At 45.4% G+C, this 25589-nt stretch overlaps 2 protein-coding genes across 9 annotated transcripts; both read right to left on the reverse strand.

Moving 5' to 3' along the window:
* Window positions 1-3155: 3155 nt before the first annotated feature.
* On the reverse strand, window positions 3156-10457 carry RCAN3 (RCAN family member 3). Of its 6 annotated transcripts, none has more exons than XM_034069322.1 (5): window positions 10311-10457; window positions 7177-7422; window positions 6176-6349; window positions 5654-5825; window positions 3156-5225 (listed from the first exon to the last, which is right to left on the reverse strand). In XM_034069322.1, exons 2-5 carry the CDS (start codon window positions 7369-7371, stop codon window positions 5017-5019), a joined length of 750 nt encoding a protein of 249 aa, XP_033925213.1. In that variant the 5' UTR covers window positions 7372-7422; window positions 10311-10457; the 3' UTR covers window positions 3156-5016. The 6 variants fall into 6 exon arrangements, with proteins under 6 accessions (XP_033925213.1, XP_033925212.1, XP_033925214.1 ...); XM_034069321.1 differs by having other exon boundaries at window positions 7177-7419; window positions 10311-10453; XM_034069323.1 differs by having other exon boundaries at window positions 10415-10432.
* Window positions 10458-14792: 4335 nt separating this feature from the next.
* On the reverse strand, window positions 14793-25190 carry NIPAL3 (NIPA like domain containing 3). 3 transcript variants are annotated; one of them, XM_031043145.2, is made up of 12 exons: window positions 24752-25190; window positions 23431-23815; window positions 22105-22173; window positions 21849-22020; window positions 21673-21732; window positions 21157-21278; window positions 20314-20410; window positions 19234-19369; window positions 18433-18521; window positions 17197-17260; window positions 16686-16780; window positions 14793-16042 (listed from the first exon to the last, which is right to left on the reverse strand). In XM_031043145.2, the coding sequence occupies exons 2-12, from the start codon at window positions 23527-23529 to the stop codon at window positions 15843-15845; spliced, it is 1203 nt and encodes a 400-aa protein (XP_030899005.1). In that variant the 5' UTR covers window positions 23530-23815; window positions 24752-25190; the 3' UTR covers window positions 14793-15842. The 3 variants fall into 3 exon arrangements, with proteins under 3 accessions (XP_030899005.1, XP_030899004.1, XP_005142480.1); XM_031043144.2 differs by having other exon boundaries at window positions 21157-21302; window positions 24805-25189; XM_005142423.3 differs by having other exon boundaries at window positions 21157-21302; window positions 24752-25189.
* Window positions 25191-25589: the final 399 nt, after the last annotated feature.

Here is a 25589-nt window from a genome sequence, read left to right on the forward strand (position 1 = left end):
AAAGAGGAAAAAGTTCTGTATTTTCACCAAGTTCCTGTTGTCTTTGTTGTGGAAACTAGAGCACTGGGGTACAGGGCGAGGTGCTCTGCAGACCCTGTTCTGTCCTCCAGGATGAAACCAGAGCAGATCTCCTATGTGTGGATGTGGTGTGAGGCACAACTGGATCTCAAACTGCTTAGCAGATTCCCAGCACAGCGCTGTGGGGCAGGGCCAGGAACCTGTCACAGCATTTATGGGCTCATCCGGAGGCACCAGGCTCCAGAAGCTGGGCTTCCCCAGCAGCTCTGCTGGTGCCCAGCCCTGCTCCTCAGGCAGCTGTTGGCTGCCTTGACAGAGCCTAGAAAAGCTGCTGTAAAACCCCACTGTGGTGGTTTCCAGGCATCACAACATGCCAGAAAACCCACTCTCATTTATTAAGTGCCATCCCTGGTTCAGTGCTTGAGAAGGGGTGTGAGCAGCTACAGCAAAGCCAAGTAAAAGCTCAGTAAAAGTAAACGTGTTTTTTCAAAGCATGTGTGGCAAAGCAGGGGGGGAGGCTGTGACTTCCCTGGTGCTTGCTTGGGAAGAAGTCCCTTACCATGTCCTTAAGTTATAGCCTTTATTCTATTAGCTACAGCCATACACTGGGTTTATACTTTGGTATGTATAAAGCCCTGCTGTTAACATCAGCTATGTAGTTTACAGGTCACCGGCCACCAATCTTGATCTCATCCCATTTGTAGAGGACCAAATGGGATACTGGAATGTTCGAGAACAATCCCAGTGAAGTCAATGAGTACCACAGGACACCAAACTCTCAATTAAAACTACAGGTCCACTTTACAGCCCATAAAGAAGCAACATAAGCTAATAACGTGTCACTGAATTTATGGATCCAGCTTACACCTCCAAGTAGGCTTTGTGCTCCTCCAGGCTCATAAAGCCAGTTCCCAGGACCACTGATTAAATTTGCAGTTTGGCTGCAATTAAAAGGTTAAAGAACAGAGCAAATATACCAGAACTGTCCTGGTAAGAAAACAAGGAAGAACAGACATTACTGCAGATACCACAACCAAGTAGAAATTCTTACTGCATCCCAAGTTCTGTACCTGCAAGGGATGGATCTGAACTGCAGAGCTGAGGTGGCTGCCCCATGGAAGGACGCATCTAAGCCCAGCTGCACCCTCATCCCTGCTTGCTGTGTCGTGTTACTCAAATGGGAACATGGTCATTGGCTAGAGTCAAAAGGATAAAGTATAAACCCAACAGATTCTGTATGTGACACAGCAGAATAACAGGTCGCCAGGAGTCCCTTTCCCCCGCCTCACCCTAGTCCTGCTGACATCCAGGTTTCTGCTGATACTGTAGTTGGAATTCATTTGCTTCACCAAGGAAATCAAACATTCCCATCTACAAGCCTGAATGCACCAACATGTTAAAACGGAAGAGACCTGGTGCAGAAAAGGATTTTAAAACATTACTTAATGTTTACAATACTGTGCGTTTTCTAACGTGACTTGGTACAGATACAACTGAAAGGTAAAACACAGAAACAACCAAAGCACAAGCTGAAATACATACACAACCATGTGTGCGTCCATCCAAGTGGGTACCACAATACCAACATCATGTCTCTAGCCCTGATCTTCAGATGCAGGGTACGGAGGCATCCCAACAGATGCTGTGCAGGCCTTTCTCAAGCTATAGGACTGATGCTGGGAGACAGCCTGTAGTCACCTCACTCAGATTTTAGCTCTTATCAATAGCTATACCAGAAACAGTGTTTTATATTGCTCAGAATGAAGGCTAACAGCTGTGGAAGCACCAGTGCCTCTGAGGTGTCAGGGACCACAGTTCACTCCCACTGACTTCAGCCTCACCAGCCAGCTCGGGCTGACCTTCAAATGGAGAATGGAGAAGTCCCAGATGGATGCATGGCTGGTGCTGTTCAAGCCACAGAGGAACAAGGATTCTCATATCCAGCCAGGTGTCTGTGTGCCTCCTGTTTGCTTTAGCAAAGGAAATAGCTCTGCATCTTTCTACAACGGAGTGAGGCTTGGCTGTGGTCTCTTTCCACATTCAAAGCTGGACCATGAACCCCCCAGTGAGTTTTACACATTCAGCAGAGCAAGTAAACAAACCCCAGTAAGATTCCTAAGACAATCTTCTGTTCTGGGCTAAAAAAAGATCAGTAACCCCAAATCAGCCAAAAATGGAAATATAACCCTTGAGAGAATAAATTAAGCAAGAGGCATTTTAAGCATGAGGTCTTTCGGGGGGGAAGCAGTTCAGTAACAAGGTAGGAATAGAATGAGCAGCAGTAAGCACAGGGATGCAAAACCAAGGCCCATTCATAGCTGTTACAAAAGAAAACCAAAGCACCCCTGGCAGCTTCCTCTCCAGAGCACACAGGCAGCCTGCCCATGGACAAGCCCATCAATTTGTACAGCTGCTTCTCAAGAAGAATGCTTTAGAGGAATGTACAGTATTTATTTATGCAAAGTGCAAGCTCAGCAAGGGCTGACTGGTGCCTCTGTGCAAGCCTGCTTCTAAAACCAGCAGGTTAACAGCAGGTCAGGGGCTATGAGAAAAGGTTCTGATGGTCGCTACCCAATCATCGCATGGAGTAAAGAAAGCCAACCTGAACGTCATTCATTGCATGAGGAAGGCTTTGTCATCCTGGAGGTGATAAGAGCGTGAAAGCAGAGCAGAATCACTTCTGATATGGATCGATGGCTGAATTACAGCTCCTCCCTGTGAGGCCTCTGCTTCTCCTCCTTGCCCACCCCTGTCAGTACTTGCAGGGAGCAGCCACCTAATTCCCTCCCGTGAGTGCCTCCTGCTCCAGCTCTGCCAAAGAGTCCCGTTATATCTGCACAATGGGCCCCTCAGCCCCGCCACGGAAACCAGGCACAGCTTCCATACAGGAAAGGAACGGGATTTTGTAGCATTTTCAATGTAATTCACTTGTATTGCAGCACTGTGTGAGGAGAGGAGCGCACAGCCCCCCCTCTGCTGGCCAGCACAGAAAATGCTGCTTCAATCTGCCGGTGGAAGAGAGGAGCGGCAGAAGCAGAGGCAGGGCAACAAGCTGATGTCTTACAATTCTGATCAATACCATCATTGACTCCGATATCAAACTTGGTCCAATATGAAATACAGCTAAAAACCAGATGTGAATGGCACTGCATTGTTTTTATTGTGTCTTTACACAATGAAAGATGTTGGAATGCAAGTTGTTACACATCTTACACAAGATACATTGACAACATCGCTTGCTTGATTTGCCTTACAAAACTGTTTTGGAAGGGTTTCCACTTATTCCTACTCACAGCAACTTCTACAACGGGGTAGAAATTAAACAACTAACAAAATATAAACACCACAGAAAATCCAGGTGGACTTCTGGAACCTTAAAAATACACAATCCTGATGGACAACGCAAGTTTTTTGGTTGGATTTGGGGTGTTTTTTTAGCATGGAACAGGGAGACAGAGAAGTTGTACTCTGAGTGACTTTAATACCTGAAGATATAAATAAATACCATGCCTATGGAGGCAAGATGAGCAAGACCCATTTTCCTTCCTTTTTAACACCTACTATTCCTGCCTCTGGCACGAGGACCTGCCTGCAGGATCCCATTTTACAGCTGGAAGCTGGTGGCAGGAACAGATCATGAGCTGGCCCAATACAACGTTGAAAACTCCCAGCCATGCATATTCCTGACCATTACTTCTCCTCTCCACCACCAATCAAGTGACAACAAAGTCAATAAGCACATAATGTAGACTTGAAACACACCAAAATGAAAAGGGCCGATTTGTGAATGATTTCTCTCTATATGAACATCAGCAGCCTGGTTTATTCACAAATGACTTTATTTTTAAATAGAAAAAAGAATCTGTCTAGACTAAAAAAGGTTGGTTATAAAATAGCATAAAGCATAGGAACCTATGGCATTATACTGAGGCCTATCTTCCTCCTACTAAAACACAAGATTACAAAATTAAAGATCTGTATTTAAAAGATGCACCCTGGTCTCAAAACAGCAGCAGATGCTCTGTCAGACAGACAGGATGCCACACAGAAAAAACCTGAATGAAAAACAGCAAACGAGGGCAGAAACTGCATAAAAACTGGCTAAGCCAGGCAACTGATTGTCTGAAAACATACAAAACAGACTGAAAACGTTTAGGACGAGTTAAAAAATTAACCCTAGATGTTTTATTTCCTAACTTAGTCACAACACAACAGTCACTAGATTTACTCATAAATGTAGGCCACCTCTGGGACTGTGGAGAACAAATGTTACCGTGTTTTCAGAGAGGATCAGAGACAACACATTCAACAGCTGGATCCACATTTCTCTCCATGTATCATCATTTACTCCTCAGATGTCAGTGCAAACCATCGTACCTGGCAGCAGCAGCAGCACTGGCGATACTTCCCACCCATCTGTGCTTCTTCCTCCCATATTTTTCTCTGTGTAGTTAGCAAAACTACTTGAATTTATTTCCATACGTGTATTTGTGCCTCATGTCAAATTAAAAGCACATACTTGGCATTTCTGAGAAAGGCAAAGATTAATCTCCACCTCAGATTACTGGCTGGGAAGGAATTTTAGCATAAAAGAGTACGTTTCACTTGCATTTAACACTATATTGACTGGAAGCTGTTGTACCAGTACAGAGCAGAACTTCCTTGAATCCAATTGTGACAGTAAGACAGATATTTTCAGCACTTGGTACATCACACTGTACAGTATAAAGAAAAGGGTAACATCTTAAAAACAAAACAACACACAACCAGACTTCCTATTTTACACTATTTCAAGTCAGGTGGATTTGCTACAGTTGGGGGACTAGTCCCTAAAATTAAAGTGCTTGTCAGAGCATTGGCATCCAAAATCTTGAACATGAGATACAACTACAAGTAAAATCTGTTGTCGCTATACATAACATATAGCAGCAGCACAGACATCAACACATGTACTCAGTAAGTGTCTGATTTTTGATACTACCTTGAGCATCACACAATTTAACAGTGCATAGTACCCCCTACCTCCAGAGTACAATCAAATGCTTTAGGTTCACTCAGTATTGTTGCAGGTGGTTCTGGACGCCTTGTCTGCATGATCTTCTGTTTGGGATTCTTAATTTCATCTTCCTCTTCTGTCTCACTTTCACAGACATGGACAACTACACTAGGAGTTGATTCTGTTCCTGCATGAAGCTCGTACTTTTCCCCTGAAGAGCAGCAAACAAAAATCATGCTAAGAAAATCCTCAAGGAAAAGCCCTAAGTCATTTTATCCCCAAAAGTCCTTAGTATTTGCAGTAACACACCCAAATACTCATTTATTCCCATCTCATCTTTAATTTGCTCAACTTCACCAGACTGTTAAATATTTCATTCTCCTTCTTGTTTGTTATTTAATACTGAGACCATGACAAAATTCAGCACATGGATGCGATGGAGTTGGTACCACACAACCTGGTCCTATGCTGTACTTTCAATCTATTAATGAATTAATGGGAAAGAAAAGTGATGGATTGTTTTATTCAAGTAAGAACATCACGAGAGACCCAGTTTCTTCTCATAGGAAAGCAGAGAAACTCCCTTGGTCACTATTTTTGAAGTTAAGTAACACAACAAAAGCAGGTAAATATTCCTACCTGGTCCCAGCTTGGAGACAGCACAAAGCAAGTCATAGTTTATCAGGGGTGTTGCATCTTCACTCTGTTTCCATCCAACTGGTGGAGATGCAGGTGGGGATATCAGGAACTGTTTAACAGGTTGTGGAGGAAGGAGGTAGGACTTGTCGCCTATTTCACTGGATACCTGTACCTGAAGACAAAAGCCAAGGGATACAGCATAGGATGACAAATGGTGCTAATCCCAAAGAACATGCCTGCAAGCACCTATTATAAAGAGATCATTGGACCCACCTATCTTCTTTCAGCACATTTCTGTTTATCTATGGGAGACAGGGGTTTGTGTGACTGCTACACACCAAATACAACCCTGTAAACCCAAGCTGAAAGCAAATCTATCCCCTAAAGCAATGACAGTAACACATCTCAGTGTAGAACAAGGTTGAAGGTAACTTCAGACACTTATCACATATGAAATTCATGGGAAAACATGGAATAAAGAAGAAACAGGGACACATGCAACATCTTGGTGTTCCACAATACCTGTGCAAAGTACAGCTTCAGCTTTTTTCCACTGAAGTCTGTTTCATGCAGCTCTATCCGTGCTCTTGCTGCTGCCTCTGGGTTGCTGAAGTTTATCCTTACTCTTCTAAAGCTTTTAAACAACTGGAATGTAACTTGATTATCGTAGACGGTGAAAAGTGCTTCAAATCTTTCCTAGAGATGAAGTACACAGATTCTCCAACCACAAACGAACATTTTCACTCAATGAAAATACATTTTCCTTTCACTTTCTTCTCCCAAATCCCATTCATTTCTTTACTCACCTAAACCTGCACATTCCACACTTCCCTCAGTTTCCCTGACTTGCAAACCTGCATCCAGGGTAGCAATGCTTTGTCTCCCTATTTAAACCTGAATTGATGTGAAGGAGCCTGTAAAACTCTCCATACACAAGCTGACACCTAGCGAAGGCTCCTCAGAAGTGCAGATGCCAACAAAACCACTGGTACTTGCACAGTAAGCGCTGGAACTGAAGCTGCAGAGCAAAGCTTTCCTGTCAGTCCCTCCCGCTTTTCCTCATTCATGCCATGTGCATAATTGTTCCTGATGCTCTTGGAAGCAATGGGAAAGTACAGATTTGACTGACTACAGATGCTAGCAGGCCAGAGATTTTAATTACTGAGGCCCTTTTAAGGTGTTCAAGTCACAACAGACATCCTGCAGGTTCAGAACGCTTTTAACAGAATCCCTGCCTTGAAAGGAAAAAAACAAACAAAAATTTAAATTTGCTTTTAGATTTTATTTAAATCTGCCCTTGGATAAAGGGGGGGGGGGAAATCAGAAGAGCTTTTCATGGGAGAACAACTGCAAATGCCAGCGAAGTGCAGTATGATCTGCTCTTTGTAATACGTTCCCATCTGAGCTTACCAGGTAAATACTTTAGGTTGTTTTTTTCCACCCCAATTATAATATGCATTGAAAATCCAGACAAGAATGTTCAATAGCTGTATCTATACTTAAAATACCACTCTCTACCTTACCTTTTCTTCCTGTACCTCAAACACAGCTTCATGAACACTGCAAGCAAAGAGTGAGGTAGGCAAGTCACTTAAATCCATCATCTCTTCCAGATCATCTTCATTTTCTCCAAAAATCATCTGTTCTTCCTCTTCTTGGTCGCTGCTATAGAGGTCTGACTGGCTGTCACTCCACGACTTCATAGTATCTCTGAGCATCCTTCACCCAAAGCAACTCTTCTTTATGTTCCAGTTTCGAATAGGGGTCTGCTATTTCAAAACACAAACCCAAACCAGAATGTGAAGAGCAATAGAAAATACTCTCTAAAACACCAACTTAGAGACATAAAGAATGCATAGGGGGGACAGGACACAGTGGACTCCCAGTTCTTCCTTCTTCTGCCAAATTTGGTTGAAGTAATTCAGGGAATTATAATGAAGTTCAAAGTTCCAGCATGAGGAGGGGTTAGAACTCTCCAAATGTTATTTTGTATTTCGAAACAAAGCCATCATGTTATTTCCACCTCTGGTATAACAGGACAGAGCAATTTTCTACATGAAAAGGTGACAATATACAAAAACTGGAGCAGTAAAAGGCAAGAATGACAGCCAGGTACACAATACAGTTAGAAGGTCTTTGCCAAATCAGCTTAGGAATTGGAGAGGGATCAATAGCAAGCAACTGAAATGTTTGCAAACAAATGCCAGGAGCTCAGATATCCCAGGATACCCCATACTGTGAGAGAGAATGGGGAGAAAAAAGAAAGGGAAAAAAGGCAACAACAAGAAAAAAAAAGGCCAAGATCTAGCTTCATTTATAATTTAATTTATATAACATTAAATGATTCAAGTAACCTGTGAAGCAGACAGAGATGAAGTGACAGCTGCAAGGTTACTGATTTTCATAGTGCACGAACTGGGCTACAGACAGGAGTGAAACTGTCTTGTCAGCATCTTAACGTTAAAGAAATTAAACCTGCCGTCCCCACATTTCACCCAGATCCATGTGAAACAGGCAATTGACAACTGCCACTGTCAACCCGTGCATCCTACCCACAAAATGCACAAGATCAAAGCAGAGCACAGAGGCAGGACTGCTCTGAAGCAGTGCTGAGACATGAGGCGACAGCCCCAGTGACCCTCTTTAGGCCTGTCTCTGCTCACCACAAAAGATCTTCCCTGTAAACCTTTTACAGCATAAACACTCCAATATGAGGAAAATACTGCTTTTTGACATTAGGAAAATACTGCCTTTTGATCAACAACTATTAGTGGTATGATGAAATATCAAACCCTGCATCAATCCCTGCATCAGGATGCATTATTGCACAGAAGAGATGCTCTACAGATTTGTAAGGAAGTTTAAGAATCCTAATGGAAACCACACAAACCTGTCTAGGCACAAAACATTCAGCTCTGCACACAGCAAACAGCTTCACTGGCTTCAGGTTTCGTTACACATGAGTTCATGAAATATTAAATACAGCAACAAAGCGTTTCACTGGAAGGTATTTTCTGCTCTGTAAAAAGGCAGTGGCTCTCAAATGATGTGTGTAAATGACGCTGGGGAGCTGGGGCAGCTCAAACCTCCCCACGGCCATGAAGAAGATTACATTTTTTCTCAACTAGTAGAAAAAAATGAATTACCATCTCATTCCTTTAGAGAACAAGAGCAGAAACTCGTACACTATTAGCCTACAGAAGGCGATGCAGTTATTCCCTTGAATTCCTGCAAGCAATCTGCAGGGAAAGCAATTCAATAGGAGCAATCTTAGTCAAAGCTAAGGAAACATTTCACCAACAAGATAAACAGTTCTGTGTCATTTCTATGCCAATTCTTGCTAATATACAAGCACAATCTGAAAAGCTTCTCTGGAAAGCATAACTACAAAAGCTACTTCAATTATGTATTGAAAATAATACATCACAGTTATATTTTTTTCTTTAATCATAAAACTACGTGGTTAATTCTGTATTTTTTTCCCCACTGATTACTTGTTTTTCTGACCTCATTCAAATCAGTATGAGAACACTGAGCAACGCAAGCACATCCCTGAGATCAGGGTGGGACAGATAAGCCTGATGTCTGGATGTCAATTAAGAATTACTGTTAGAACAGCACTGTGAGAAGTGAGATATTAACAGATTAGGTAGAACTATTTCATTGTGCAGTTATTAGAAAGCATCAAAATCAGAGGGAGAAACACTCCAGGTATTTTTGGACAGGTTTACTGGAGGGATTATCAGTACAAAAGCCAAGCTGCTGTGTTTCCCTTTCCCCTAGGCAAGAAGGGAATTACTTCACCTACCTCCTTAGAAAGGCGAGAAGTCCCTATTTATGTCTGACATGAAAATACAAGTGCTAGTTGTTCATTGCTATCAGCTAATTATTGCAGTAATATTACGTGTGAAAACCAATTCAAAATGATAAGCAAATTGTGTAGACAACTGACAATACCCTTTTAAATCTGAAAAGGCCATCCACAACAGGACTAAAAGGAATCCAAGGACTAAAGCCACCTGGATAAGACCTTTAAGCCCTTTCTTCCGTGAGTTAACCTGCGCATCCCTTAAACCCCAGACGACAGGTACCTCTGAAACAAGCAAACTCTTCAACTTCACACAAAGCTGAAGACCTCCCGAAACTCAAGCGAATTGGAGCTGCAGCTTCTGCCACCAGCAGCTCCGGCTCCATCGGCACAGACAGGGCTGGCGTCGGGGCTCCACAGCTCCGTCACCGCATCCCACCGACAACCGGGTCGCTCCCCGAACCCCCCCAGTACAGGAGCGCGCAATTCCTACACGGACACAAACCCGTCCTGAGGAGCTCAACCGCCGGGGCTCAGCGCTGCCAACCCGCAGAGGACGGGGCTACCCGCGAGCGGCCCTGGGCAGGCGACGGACCCGGACCCACCCGGACGCTGACCAGGGCGTGGAGGCAGAGCCCCCCCGGAGCTGTCGCTTGAACGGACGGACCGTGCTCCCTCCGCCTGCCCCACCGAGCAGCACAGGGGCAGCGGCGGCACCGCGGGCCGGGCCCGGCCAGGCCTCACCGCGCCCGCCCCGACCCTCCCGGGAGGCGGCACCGAGCGGTGCTCAGCGAACCGCGGCCGGGCCGGGCCCCCCGGGAAAGGGGCTCGGGGGCGCGCGGCTCTCACCGTGCTCCTCGGCAGGATCCCGGCGGGGGCGGGAGCGCGCACTCCCCGCCGGTGGCCGCGCACAGAAACCGGCCGCGTGAGGGGAGCGTCGGGAGCGCGCCTACCGGAGCTGAGGCGGGGGGGGTGTGGGTGTGTGTGGTGTCGGTGACCCGGATGGAGCGGGCGGCTCCACGCATGCGCCCTCCCTGTCCCGCGGCCGGCTCAGGCGCATGGCGGTCCTCGGGGTCTCCTCAGCAATGGGCTCGGTAAGCGCTCCGGTACCGAGCCTCGGCGGGCCTGGCCCGGAGGAGCGGCTCCCCGCGGCTAAAGAGGTCAGGTTGCCCTGGGAACGGAGTCTGACGGAGCGGGCAGCGCTCAGGTGCTGCAGAACCCGGTGTGGAGCACAGAGGCCTTGTCGCGTTCCTGGTTAACAGCCTCGAAACGGGAGCGTCCCGGCTGAGGGGACCGTAAAGGCTGAAGCCAGAGAGAGAAGGACGTGGGTATGACCCGAGGGGCCTCCCACCAGGGGACTGGGGCTGCGAAAGGCCTGGGCGTGCTTCTGGAGGGCACTGCTTCGCTTCGCAGTTGGCCTCGGCTGGGGGATGTGCTTGGATGGAGCAGTGAGAGCTTGTGTCTCTCGGTAAATCATGGCTTAATCGATGATCCGAGAGCGTGGTCATCCGGGCTGCGTTGTAAATGAATTCGCATGTATGTTTTACATCTAAAGACAACACAAACCAACGTGGTTTTTTTTTTTGTTGTAGTCCATTTTCCACAAAAAGCATGCAGAACTCCTGAATTTCATCAACACAAATACTTAGTTCAGCAGCTTTGTACTCACTTGGAAAGCCTGAAGACAGGCAGGATTTTTGACATCAGTACTGAAACTTCTAAAGCTGAGGTACAGAAAAAAGGCAGACAGTAATGACAAGTACTTCACCGGGCTTGTAATTAGTTCATCCACAGTACAAACCTTTAAGACAACCTTTAAGAGCACTGCAGAATTCACTTCTGGAAAGGTAAGGTCAGCCTCACTTATCCAGACATTGGATTCAGCAGTTTAGATGCAGTGCTCAATTAGGGAGTCGTTGGTTAGTCACAAATACCTCAGCCTCTCCTTGCCGCAATCACATGCTTTATTAATTCAATACCATGTTCTACCTGTCTGGCCAGCAATATATTCTGCTCTAATACCACAAATTGCCAACATGCGTGTCCTTTTCAGGAGCATGTTAAGTACTCTCTCTTTTGTAATGACACCTCGTTGTTGTAATGCTCCCAACATCTGGCTTGATTGCCACCTCTTTATATTAGCAGTTGACGCAGTTGTCTGACACCGCACACCAACCCTTAAGCAATGTATGTTAACAAAGTATTACCACATTTATCCAAGACTGGGGCTCAGGCATGCACTAGTCATTTTTTTAATTCTCGTGTCCAGGGATTTCGCTGAGGAACAGCTTTAGCACCAAAGCAGATAAGGCTGCGCTTTTTTTTTCTATCTGTGGTTTGGGACCTCAGGGGATACATTTAATTAAGAGTATCCTGAGGGTTATCCTCTGCTTATCCCCCTGGACTAAAACCAATATGGTGAGCATTAAATTAGGTTGCAAGCATTCAATTAAGCTACACTGCCAGTATTCTCAATTTATGAGTGTCTGTGTCTCTTAAAGGCATTAAGAAATGCCCTTAAACTGTCCCTGCAATCACAACATGCTATCCTGGAGCTGAAGGATGACATCTGCAGCTCAGCATTCCCAGCCAGTATTAGAGGTCCTCCCCGTTCTCTCAGTACTGAGCTGGTGGGCATGCACAAAATCATGAGTCACACCACCAATAATACAATGCTTTTGTGATCTGACCAGTCCTCTGTCCCCCCCTCCTCTAGGCCATACTCGTATCACAGTTTCAAGCTCTCCTCTCAAATCATGAACACTTAGACATTTCTAAAGCCCTGTGAAACTAAGATAGTGAAGCAAATTGGATGATTCCTAAAGCTGACACCAAATACTTGAAGACTCGTGTAAAATTGTGTGCATTAGTAATGCTGCAGCCCCAAACCTGAGCTGTAGCAATCCTCATTTCACTTGCAGGTATCATGTTAGGAAAAAACCCAGCTCTCTAAATCTACACAGTATTTAAAGTAGTAAGCTAAATTCTGTCTTCTCTCAAGACATTTATGTCCATTAAAGCTATATGAAGAACACGAAGCAGGATAGAATTGTACAGGTTTTACCACAATGTTTTATTAAGTTTCATTTCCAAAGGTCTTGCCTAAAAGACAAATAGAATTAAACAGTCATGCAACCCTGCTTGTGAAAAAATAAGCAGTTTTCCTTATAGTGCAATACTGAAAAGCTTGATTTTTTATTTCTTTGTAACGCATTTTAATCTGAACAAGAGAACATTGTAGGCAGATCATTTTGTACACTCAGCCAACACAGGAGCTGTCTTCCACAGCATTAAGTTACATGTAAGATATACACTGAGAACGTATTAAGTGCTCTGGTGCACGCAGTGTGGAGGCAACGGATGTCAGTTCACATTCAATAAAGCAGCCAAGACAAGGAGAGTCAAGGAGTTACTCCATGTGGTTAGAGGAGACAGCAGCCTGTGGATTTCCCTGCATGCTTTTACAGCTCTCCCGGCTGAAAAGCACCACCCATTTGCAAATGGAAGCACTCTGCTGGGACAGGGCCCTGCCTCACAGGATCAGCCCTGGGTAAACTGAAGCTTTGACACTACATGAATTTTACAGTGTGCTCTACACCAGCAGATCATTTTTTACTCTGCAAGAAGGACCAGAATGCAGCATGGGGCTCCTCTCCTTTAAATCCTCATGTGTTGTTTAGCTCTGTTTGCTGCAGTCCCAGGCGTGGCTGCTGTCACCTCAGACTAAGAACACTCTGTAAAAAGTATAGACCTGAGGGTACAAATAGCTTCCTGTTTTCAGCCTGTAATGTCTGAACTAGAAGGGAGGTGTGGCGTTTCTCTCAACCCTGAGCAACATCCTCCCACTATTAGAGCAGAAAGTCCCACAGTCAAGCTCAAACAGGCTTCTAGGAGCCCTGTCCATGCAAGCAGGGGCTCTGCATCAGAGCAGCTCTCTGCCCCTGGCACAGCACCCTGCATCTCTCTCTTACTATGTTGGGTCCTAGGATTAGGAGAAAACCCAACCAGCAGTTTCCAGCCTGCAGAGGCTGCGTACCAGTCAACTCACTTTTTAAATCCTACTGAGAAACCAAGAGCTGGGAAAACCACATCCTGTTTCACACAGGATCATCTTAATCATGGAAGTCAATAGCAACACATTTAGGCTGTTCTGACTAATTATTTTATAGCACAGCCACCTCTGTAATAATGCAACAGAAAATACTGCCATGTATAAAGTGGAGTTTGCAGCTACGTGTGGTTAAGCACAACTTGTTTTAAAACAACATTCTTCTGTGGTTTCAGAACTAATAGATCAAAACTGCTTCATTTATTAAAAGGGAAGAGATAAGAAAAGGCACCATTCTTGTACCCTTCCCATGTAGCCTCCCCTGTACTACTATGTTTTATGTTGCTCATGAACAAAAGCTGCACATAAATTCACAATTGATTTCCAGGGATACAAAACCAAAGGCAGTAAATCAGTGTCACTGCAACTCCAGCAAGATGAATGCTCTGGCAGTATTAGCCCATTAACATCATTATGTTACTTAAACACAAAAGATATTGAGGGGAAAAGAAAAGCTGTTGTTTCTTGAGGTTTCATAAACTGTGGTGTATGGATGCCATTGATAACATCAGGACTGTCAGACATCCAAGCTAGTGAAGAAACTCCACACAGGTGTGTACCTGTGTAGACAGCAATGGGGCATCTGCTCTTTGTAGGGGGGGAAGGCTGTAATTTTTCTAAGCTGCACAAAAATGCTAAAGCAATCTCAAATATTTCCAGACTGAACTGCAGAGCTGCAAGGCAAACACACACAAAAGAGCAATTCTGTTGTCATATACAACAGCAAGAATCTGGAGTAACTATATAAAGTCAGTGGAGTTCTTGGGAATTTTTAGTAGTGGAAACTAGAAACTGGCCATGAGTCAAATATATAAATGCAGAAGGGAACTGCTGCAAGTCCAAGATCCTTCCAACCCACTGGTACCAGAGCAACCACTTAAAAATGCACTGAACACAAGCACTGTTCATTTCAAATCAAGTCCTGGAGGCACTCCACTAAGCACAGAGCCCAGGTCACACCAAATGGACTTAACTGTCTGTTTCCCAGCAAAACAATAGCTTTAATGAAGATGAGGATATCAAAGCACCAGTAGAACCTGCATATGCCAGTAATTGTACTTTGTCCTTTTCACTTGACAAGTTCCCCCCCCCCTTGTGTCTATTCTCCCTTCATATCAGCTTCAAGCCATCTCCTGGGAGCTGGAAAGATAAATATCCTGAGTACACAATGCTCCATTATTCATTGGCTGAGTGCTGGACTGTGCATGCTTTTTTCTTCTTAGCTCCTTCACAGTACTAAGACTAGTATCCTTTTTTTTGTGTTGTTCCCCCCCTTTTTTTTAAAAAAAGGAAAAAAAAGAGGGGACACCCCAGCTACAGCACCTGGACTCAGCTTTTTAACTAAGGAATATCAACACCTTCAAGCATTTAAGGCCACTGAACAAAGCTGAAAGTCCTGCCTCAACCACAAAGGAAGTAACACTAACAGAGAATCAGGACCTCATCAAGAGCTACAAAAGTTTCCCATCTGATACCAGTCATGTATCTTCTCATTTCTTCTTGCTCTCAAAATTCACTGTGTTTCTGCTGCATCATTTAACCCAACTTGAAGCTTCTGCTATGAAACAGAAAACTGGCAAATGATCTCTGTTCTATGCTGCCATGTAAGCCTGTGGTGCTATAAAACAATTCACATACTCAGGGCATGTGCTCAACACCAAACAGAACAGCTGTACAAGAGGTGCCCAAGACTCATGTTGGGGAGGACTAAAGCATCTTGCTACTTCTAACCAATTGTGCTGCTCTAAAGACACAGAAAGTTGTAGTATTAGCACTTGAACACAATTACATTTTATTGCCATGTTAAGGTGTTTTGTGGTCATGCCAGAGACATGAGGAGTTACAACTTCTCTGGAAACCACTACATCCTCTGTAGATGGAAGATCAAATGCTGCCCTCCTCTCTCTGCAAGCAACTCCTGGAAATATCTATTTGGAGACACCCTGCTCCCAGCAGGACTAACCACTGCCTAGTCACTTCCCACTGCTCCACATTTTCACAGCATCAGCTATCCCATCGGTTCCATACTGCTGGGATACTGCACTCACCACTCCAGGCAGCACCTTAAGTGGAGGATTTACTTCTTGCTAAGAGGAATGCTTTCAACTTCATAGCTATACAGAGTTCTTTATTTTAATAATCAGCCTTGAAAGTTAAGCCTGAGAGGAGCTTTAAACCATTTCAAGGTTGGCTTTACACTTGCTTACATTTTCATAGGTAAATAAATAAAGGTCATACTTCTGACAATTCAAATCAGTTCCTTAAAGGTCAACTCACTCCTTTTTGCTGTGCTCCAGCACCCGGTAGGGTGGAGCAGAAGCTCCTTTGGGGCCGTGCTGCTCCTGCACAATTGGCAGCGTGGCTGGAGTATAAATTTCCGGCATGTTGTCATTGTTCTCTAGGGCGCCGTAGGAGAAAGAAGCTTTGAGGTCAGGCTGAACTGCAGTCCCTTTATCGTGCATGTTCTGCATGCCTGAAAAGAGCAAAGACAGAGATTAAATGCTTAGGAACAAAAGTGCATTCTTCCTGCACTGTTAAATCAGCCAATTAGAAAGTTTCAGTGTTTGTGATCCTTGGCTCATCAGTTCCTTGAGCATTAAATGAAAGACATAATGTTCTTCTGCTTAGCACTAGGACAGCTTATGGAGAAATATGCTTCCAGTGAACAAGGGATGGCAGTCAGGTATTTATCAAGTGCTGCATATCTTTTATGCAGCTCACCAGAAACAGTTTAGCTGTACTTTCCAAAGGGAATTTCTGCTCCTCTCTCAACATCTCTCAGCCTCCCCAGTAATCAGTTCTTCCTGCTGGATGAACACCAAGGCCAGGTCCAAGAGTATGCTCAAATCCAGTTCTGCTTTCCAGACAGCAGCCAATCTGATAACCCCCTAGTGTCAGAGGATCCAGCACAAGTGGCATCCAGATGGCACATCATCTCTCTCTGCTCCATGCAAACATGCACACACCCCTCTACACACACAAACAAGAAGGAACAACCAGAAGACAACAGAGCCACCTGATACATCTGGATACCTAACAGAGCTTAAAGCTTGAGCTGTCCCTGTGCAGCCCAGCACTTAAATAAGAGCAATAAACCACTGTATTTTTACTGTTACCTGGCATTGCATCCATTGAGATGTATGGTTCAAATGGTACAGATTTCTTCCTATTTCTTGTGATCAGGAAGACACCTAGAAATGCTATGAGGCACCTGAGAGAGAAAACAGGCTCTAGTGAGATAACTCTGAAAAGGGAGAGGAGGTAATACTGCATGTTTTGTCTTCCAAGTGCCTCTTGTGTAGCACCCTAAAGAATAAAGCACTGGAAGCCAAAGAACATTGAAGCTGGGAACTGTGTCAGGTGAATAAGCCTCTTCAGCAGTGTTGCATCACCCAACAATCAAACATTTCACCTTTTCTTTACCAAAATACATTCATTCATTAACCTGGACTAACTAAAGGGGAAAGGAAGCAGGTCAGAGGTTGGGTTTCTTTATTGGATGTTTTACTGATCTTATCTGCACTGTGTGAGGGTCCAAGCCCTAAGAAACAGAACTCCAGAGGTCTAGCCATAGGTCACTGAAGGCTGACTTTCCAGTTTTCCATCAAGGAAACTTTAAACACTTACCCAAGTGCAAACATACATATATGGAGAACATCTTCACCAGTGAAGTCCAAGTAAAAAGTTGCTCCTTTAAAAGGAAAAAATTAATGACATCTTTCTTCCCCCCCTTACCCAAGCAATCAGTGCTACATCTCCAGCACTATTCCCTCCCAAAACCAAACCAAGATTCCTGTTTCTGTAGTCAGCCTCTTTGTATTTTTAATGACCTTAAAACAGCAAACAGTGGCCCAATTTCAATTTTTAACACAAACTGTTGACAAACATTGAGAGTTTCACAATGAAAATACTTACACTGGTGTAACTAATATAGATGCACGTAAATCTGTACAACAACCAGTACAAATCTTTCCACACCGGAAAGAAACCACACAGTTTTGTGAAGGAAACACTGCTGGAACTATTGCACATCACTGTGCTAATAAAGCCTGAGCCACATTCTCCCCACATAAATGAGATAGACTATTTCTGAACTCGGAATGACAAACCCCATCTTTTAACTAGAGCAGGTTACAAACTCTTGACCCCAAACAATATACGGCTCAAACCAATAAGGTGACTGGTGTCCTCAGTCCTGGATGTCAACAGGACACGTGTCCTGGCTCCTGCTCTTTACATTTCTAACTGAAGTAAATAAGCTTATCAATCTTGGAGCAGCATATGGCTTGGAATATGACAGGAAATAAACATTAGTCAAAGAAGAGGCCACAGGCTCTGTGACATTGAGGAACAGCAGTAAAAGGCAATGTGTAATTTACGGGTGGAAGCTACTGCCCTTAGGTACCTAGAAGAGCTTTACTGCTTACACAGATAGCATCCATCACTGTGAGCAGATGCACTGTTGAGTGTTGGGGCTTTGGGCTGGTTGGTTGTTTTCCGTCCAGTTTTGCTCAAATGTCTAAGTGAGAACAAAACCTTAAAAGGCTGCTGCCAGGTTTGAATCCTGAGGGGCTTAAAACCTCATAATTGTTTGGACAAAGCTTTTCGTGGGTGGCAATGCCTGAAATTAGAGCAAACTGTTCAGACAGAAAAGAGCCTACAACGCTGTGAGCAGCTGTGTTCTAGCTACAATGCAGAAAAGATTATTGGGAATCTGCATCACACATTTAACAAAATCTGGGTACAATTACACATGGAGAAATTTTAGCTGTGCATTGGAGGTGCACATCTAATACATCACCCTCTTTTACTCATAACCTTTTGCCCTTTGCAAAGAGGCCACCCCAGTGTTTGTGCTGTTACCTGCTGTGATCGCTGCCGTTGTGGACAGGATGTAACCGACACTGGCAATCTGAGAGGAGTCATAGAGCTGTGAGGCTTGTGCCAAAAACCTGCAGTACAGTGACAAAGAACAGGGCTTGATTTGAGAAGGATACTCAAAATACACAGCAGTTAACATGGACCTAAGGACAGGTTTCCTGCTTGGAAACACCTTTCAAAAGTGATGCATAAATTTGAGAAACTTTATTCCTTTTCTTGCTAAATTCCAAGGGATGCTGCTGCAGGTTTATAGAAATGATAGAAGAGTAAACCTGGCAGCTAAAGGCTGTGAAATTCACTAAGTTTCACTAAAGGCAGTGAAATTACTGCCACTGGCCTTAGGGTCAGAATGCCACTCACGTGTGGAATAGCTTTCTATCCCTGCTGCTACTAGCTTTATTACAAGTACAGAGGAACAAACCCCACCCCCCCCCAAAACACGTAGACATTATCAACACCACAGACTCTGCACTTTGACTTTAGCCACTGCACATATCCTGCATTCCATCTGCCACCATTTCAGTCTTAACACTGTTTTGCATAATACTTGAATAATGTATAAGTTTGGCCTTAAAACTGCTTGGCAGTGTCACTATGTGGAAAACCAAAGAACACCATTATCCCAGGCTCCTGTGACATGGATTTGAAGACAGGTAACATAAGAAAATTGATAATTCTCCTAATATTTAATCGGCATTCTTGGAATGGATAACAAACAGCCCACTAGTCACTGGTCCACTGAAAGCAGCAAAATTACAGACAGAAAGGAAGTGAATGTCTTACGTTGCTTGGAAGATGGCTGTTGCAATCATGCACACTAACATGATGTAGAAGATGGGGTAGTCGAGTTGCAGGTTTCCTTGTATGGAGACGAGGATCATGCCCGCCACAGCCTTCACTGTCACTGCAGTCATGGAACCTGCGAAGGTTTGCCAGGATGAGTGATGTGGCAGCACTGGCTCAGTGGTACCTGCAGGCAGCCACCAACACAACAGACCTACGAGGACCTGAACCCCTCTTTGGCCAGGTCAGACAAGGGACACAAACTGCCTGGTTTATCCCCAGCTCTGCCCAACAACTTTACTACAGAGACCTCCAGTAAATCACCCAACCTTTCTGTAGCACCCTCCCTTGTCTACAGGGCTGGGAGCATTAACTGTTGTGCAACTATTGTGATGGAAGAATGCAAGTGTTCATCTCTGATGGCATACTGGCTCAGTTACTAAAGCTAAGGAAGTTTTCAAAACAAGAATCAGAAAGAGCCTACTTCCTTTCCATTTCTGAAAGCACAAGCCAGGGCCATTCCAAGTTAGGATAGCTGCTGTGGCTGCAATTCACAGAACCTGTGAGGCATCAGCTACTGAAATCCAGCCCCAGGCAGTTCAAAGAAAAGCAAAGAAAAAAGACATGGCAGTAACTGAGGCAATGTAAATAGCAAACATTGAGGCCTGTGACAGATTCAAGAGCCTGTCACACCGTGTCACTGCCTTGCTGTTATTTACCTTTTTGAAAGTGAATTGATCACAGTTTCTTACAGAACAAAAGTAGGTAAAATACTGTACCATGTGCATGCACAGGTTAAAATTAACACCACCAATAAGTAACTGGTTTCCATATTTGACAGATTATTCATCCTTATGGGAAATAAGTCTTACTTGTTCAAAGGTCATCTGCACGGATCCTAAGCATCACTGCAAGGCGTTAGCTTCATGTAATTTGTAGTAACCTTTCTGGACTAGATTGGTGCATTTTATGACATTAATGAGGCCAGTATAATTCCCTACATGCCACAGATGCTTACTTTACTGCAGTTTAGTGTTATAAGCGAGAATTAGAAGATCTTACAAGTCCGTATCAACTTACCCAACAAAGCTACCAGCAGGAGAATAACTATAATGTAGTTTGCATTTTTCTCCTTGTAAAAATACAGTAGCAGGCAGAACATGATGATCTCCACAAGCTGCAAAAGATAGAAATGAGAATATTAAAACATGCAGGTGTATGGGGTTGGCAGTAAATGGGATTCTGAGCCAGTCAAACATCAGAATTACACAGGGTAATCAAAGGAAAATGAGGATCCCACACAATTCTAGATCAAATTTAGCATGATCTCAGCTTCTAATGAGGTGACATTGAATAGCTTCTCACAGAACAGGAAACATGGAACACTTTTGATGTTAGATTTGTGGTAAAGCAGCAGATCAAATAGTCCTGATTGAATATTCACATGACAGATCTCAGCCTACTTTCTGTAATGATATTCTTTCAGTGAGCCCTGGAGTACGCAACTTATTTAATGGCCAAACTTATCTCCATTAAGAAATGATACATTCATAAGATTTCCAATGAGAGATTGATGGCTCAGTCTAGAAAGTCAGATGCAAGCCCAACATTTGGACACCTCTGGAGCAGCTGCTCTCAGCTGCCACAGGCTGAAGCCAACAGCTCCAGGAGAGAGCAGGAGACTTGAAAACAGGTAAAGATATTCAAGTCCTAACAGAATAATTCAGAGCAAGAATGGGAGAGTTCCAAACCATGCATGCATGTGTCCACATGCAACATGAACCGACACTAGGGAACAGACACAGGGTCATTAGCAAGTGCAAGGAATATTGGTAGTAATCATAGAGAAAAATAATGCTCAAAATGAAGCTCCCCATCAGGCATATAACAGAAAACTGGCCCACTTTTTATGGGCCGTCTTACCATATACAACAGAAATGGCCAGCTCACTAAATGCCTAGTGATATTTTCTCCTGTCATCTTCTCATGACTATTAGGTCCAAATGTTATCAGCAGATAAGTTCCAACAATTGCCAAACCACAGCCTACAAAGGACAAAACATAGCGCCCTTTGGCGACCAAAGGACAATAAAGAGAAAGAAAGAGAGGACAAAGTTAGTGGGTTAGTGTGGATGCATGGGAGTAATATCACACATGCACAGTGACTACTAATGCCATCATGCACATTCCTCTGGATGGTTCCAGGTATTTCTAAAATCTGACAGATTCAGAGGATTTGGCACAAATCAGATAAATAACCCCAAAGAAGCAAAAAAATCCCTTTTTAACAAACAGTGGCTCAGATGAGGCAAATATCAAAGAGGTACTAGAGCTAAAGGAGATCTTGCCATCCCTCCAATCAAGATTCCTGAAAGGCCATGCTGTGTGTTGAATGGCTTGTAAACAGGGACAAAAATGAAAAGGAACTGTGGAACTTACTCAAGAAATCGTTGGGCTTCCATTTCTCTTTAATAAATATAATTCCTATGATTGCACTTGCTACAAAACAGAGGAGAGGGAAACAGTGAGTTATGCATCAGTCCATAACTCATGCATCAGCAGTCTCACACTGAACACACTCAGACTTGTATGGCTGTTGCCTCCTCATCCCTTACCTATAACAGACACTGCACTGAGTGGCACAATCAGTGAAAGAGGAGCAAAGGCATAAGAGGAAAACACTCCCAGTTCTCCCAGCACCAGCAGGAACAGTCCACACCACCACATCTTGGTTTTGAAGTAGGCTCGGGGGTCTTTGGAACCTGCCAGCCGGATGTGGCTGTATTTCTAGAGGACAGAAGAAAGGCAGAGAGGCTTTGGTGCGCTTGAAGCTTTTTAATGCAGGATGCGTATTTGCTTCATGATACTCACCTGGAGGTTGAGTGCAATACTGATGACAAGATGCCCAAAAATAGCCAGTAATGCACCAATCAGGTTCTCCTGTTAAAACACACAGATACTAAATTTAGCCAATAAAGTTGGAGCTTTTTGCACATCTGCAGGAAAAGAAACTTTTAAAACAGTTCCTAGATCATCTGTTAATAAACTGCCTGTTTATCTTTCCCCCTTCCTACGTGATCCAGGGCAATTCAGGTAAGTTCCCTGGGGCTGTGTTCCAAACCTGTGAAACACCCTGTCCTAGCTACAAGAGACAAGACACTTACTACAAGAGACTTCATTAGCGTCCATGTATTTGCATTCTGTGCAGTTTCTCAGAGGGAATAAGATAATGCTAAACACAGTGCCCCATTCACTCATTATTCCCTTTGAAATAACTCTTTTCATGAGGATGACTGTTGCCCTGGAATTCAGCAGCATATGGAGCAGGAACCTCTGCGTTCTGCAGCTCACATTTTAAGAGTTGTTCTGTTCTTTTCCACTTCCAGCATCTGCTGGTTCAGGTAATTCAACCTATTTCACGAGGCCACCCAATTACCACAGATTTTATGCTGGCTTTTATATGAACCACCTATTTCAAAGTAATAAGCAACTGGTAGTAGCTCCCAACCCCTCCTACATGAGCATTCCCAGCTCAGCAGTCATTCTCACGGTCTTAAGACAGAATTTGAAATAAAAGAAGATGTAAAACAGGCTGAGTCACAAAGGAAATGTACATTAGGAGGGAGCAGGAGAGCCTGAGGCTAAGCCAGGCCATTTAGCATTTATGTTCCTCCAACAACTGTCTAAATCTCATTAGATGTCATTAGAACTTTTCATTTCAGTGCTGGTCTCCAAGATACAGTCTAGTACTTTGATTGATTTGGGATAACTGAGCTCACATTCATATTACTCCCTTAACAGCAAACATACTACTCTCAATTTTCTCACACACAGTAAGACAGGGACTTTAAGATTTTAAGTTCTTATCAGTGGAACAGGGTGTATGAAAATAAGATTCATCCAAGCAGCTTGATTTAAAACCACCTGCAAGATTGTCCCACAACAGCAAAGTTGGCAGGAAAATGTCCCTGTGTGATCACAGGTGTAGCCAGAGCAGCTCAGCACAGTTCACTGGCCCAGCAATTGTCCTTCGGTTTAGAAGACACAGTTTCTTTCTCACACTGCTGTAATGCACTGGGGCCTCCAGGCATGGCTAAAGTCAAACCTGGTGCACTTGCTGCAAACAAACAACCAAAATACAGGGGCACTGTCAGTTACTTGGGGCCTTCTAGGGATAGAGTAGGGGAGAAACCTGACCTTGTATGAAAAGGTGTCGGTGTGTGGCTGCACAGAAACTGCTGCTGTGGCTGATGGGAGTTGCTGAAGTTGTAGACTTGGACTGTTGCCTCCTTCCATTGTGACTGATTGGAGTGTTCACTTTTCAGCCTCCTGGATGCTGGAGCTTCTCTTTAAAGAAGAGCCTTGGATCCTGCTGGAACCAGTTTCTCTGTAACTTGGTACCACTTCTTCCCATCCATCTCGTTTTCTTAAGACAAGCAACAACTAGGTGAGCCCCAGAAAATTCTGTATAGCCTGTGTGGGCTACACTGAGATACAGCAGTCACTGTAGGCAGGAGTGTAGAGGAGCCAATATTGTCAGCCAGTCAGTGGGGCAGCAAGATTATATTCCTCAGAGGTAATACTAATTAAAACCCAGAAACGAACAAAGACAACAAAGAATTAAGTCAAATTAACTCAATGGTCCAAAATATGCATTAAATACTACAGAAAGAAAGGCTACAGAGAACTCCCTTCTTGCAGTCTCAAGCACAGAAGCGCACACACTGGCATAGCCCCAGGGGTGACATACTCAGCTGGCATTTAACATCAGGCCTTGCCATTTGGAAAGCTCTTATTGAAGTCTCTGAAGTCCTCCAAATGCTGCTTTTCATTTCTCTGCTCTCTGCTGTCTCTGTTGTTTGTTCAGGACGCAGCACTACATTCGTCACCCCATCCCCACATGCTGTGGATGACAGTGCTGCTCTTCATGCTGAGGTTATTTCAGTGTAATCGCTGCGAGCAGAGTTTGGAGGCTGAATTCCTCAGAGCCAGACTCATTACAGGTGTCTGGAAAGCACCACAAAGAGCAAACCTGTCTGGTCCCTGCACGCTATGACAGCTCCTTCAGCAAAGACCTCAAAGGCCAGAACATCAGCACTGTCCCCCTTGTACCGTGGGGGATGCTGGCGTGTAGACCTTGCAGGGGAACAATCCTCCTCAGTCCAAAGACTACCTGAAAGGGCACGGGTGGAGCATTCCTTACGCTCAGGCCCTGGACAATTGGCCAGTGCTCAGGTAGCAGAACCCACCCCATGCTGAGGCTCTGGGGATGACTTTAGCTCATGGGCTGTCCCATCGTGAGAGACAGGGCTGGTGTGACAGCCCAGCACCACCAGAAACAGCCCGAGTCGGGGACCAAGCCCCCATCACCCCCCTGTCAGGGTCCTGCCCCTGGAGGCCCACCCCCCGGGTCAGGCCGCTCTGCGCTGCCGACACCCGCGGCCGAGCCCCCACGGCGGCCTTGTTCCGTCCCGAGATCCCCGAGAGCCCGCAGCAATCCCCGGCCCCGCGCACTCACCTGCGGCCCCAGCCCTGCCGCTCTGCCCCATGGCCCGGCCCCTCGGCACCCACCTCGGCTCCAGGCCCAGCGCCGCGGCCGGCTCCGGCCCGGCGCCTCCGATTTGCCCCCAGCCCCGTCACTCCACGGCCGGGCCCGGGCTCCCGGCGGGGATTGGCTGCCGGGTGAGGGCGGGGCCTGGCCCAGCCTATGGGGTGAGCCCTCCTGCGGCGCAGGGTCCCGAGGGGGCGGGCGGGAAGTGCCGGGTTCCGCCGCTCGTTTCGGACGGGACGGGACGGTGCCGGCACCGGCACCACCACAGCCCGGCTGCGGGCAGGCGCCTCCGGAGCCCCGGCCAGGGCAGAGGAGAAGGGCGGCCCGGGGCGAGCCGCAGCACCCCGCTCCCCCCGCCGGACTGCGGCGGCGGCCGCTGCCCACCTCGGGGACGGCGGCGGCTCCGGTAGGCCCCACCCAGCCTCCAGAGCCACCTTAAGACGCATGCGCAGCTGCGCACTCCCAACCACGCGCATCAAGGCTCTGAGAGTTCACCTGTGATTGGATGCCTGCCGGAGGGCCCAAAGTAACGGGGCCAGTGATTGGAGGAGAGCTGGGCCGGCCGTTGTCTCGGCACCTCGTCCCTGCCGCCCATTGCTCTTGCAGCGAGGGTCGCCCCGTGAAGCGGACGGAGCCGGTAAATGGGGACACCCCAAAAGCGGTTTAACGGCGCTGAGGCCCCCGCACAGCCCCCTCACGAGCCCCGCTGCTGCTTTTATTCCCTCCGCTTCTGGAATAAAGAGGAAAGTAAATGCAGAAGTGACCGCTGAGCGCTGCATTAATGTTGGTTTCGCCTTCAGCTCAC

This window comes from Melopsittacus undulatus, chromosome 14 (assembly GCF_012275295.1).
Source record: "Melopsittacus undulatus isolate bMelUnd1 chromosome 14, bMelUnd1.mat.Z, whole genome shotgun sequence".
NCBI classification, from domain to species: domain Eukaryota; kingdom Metazoa; phylum Chordata; class Aves; order Psittaciformes; family Psittaculidae; genus Melopsittacus; species Melopsittacus undulatus.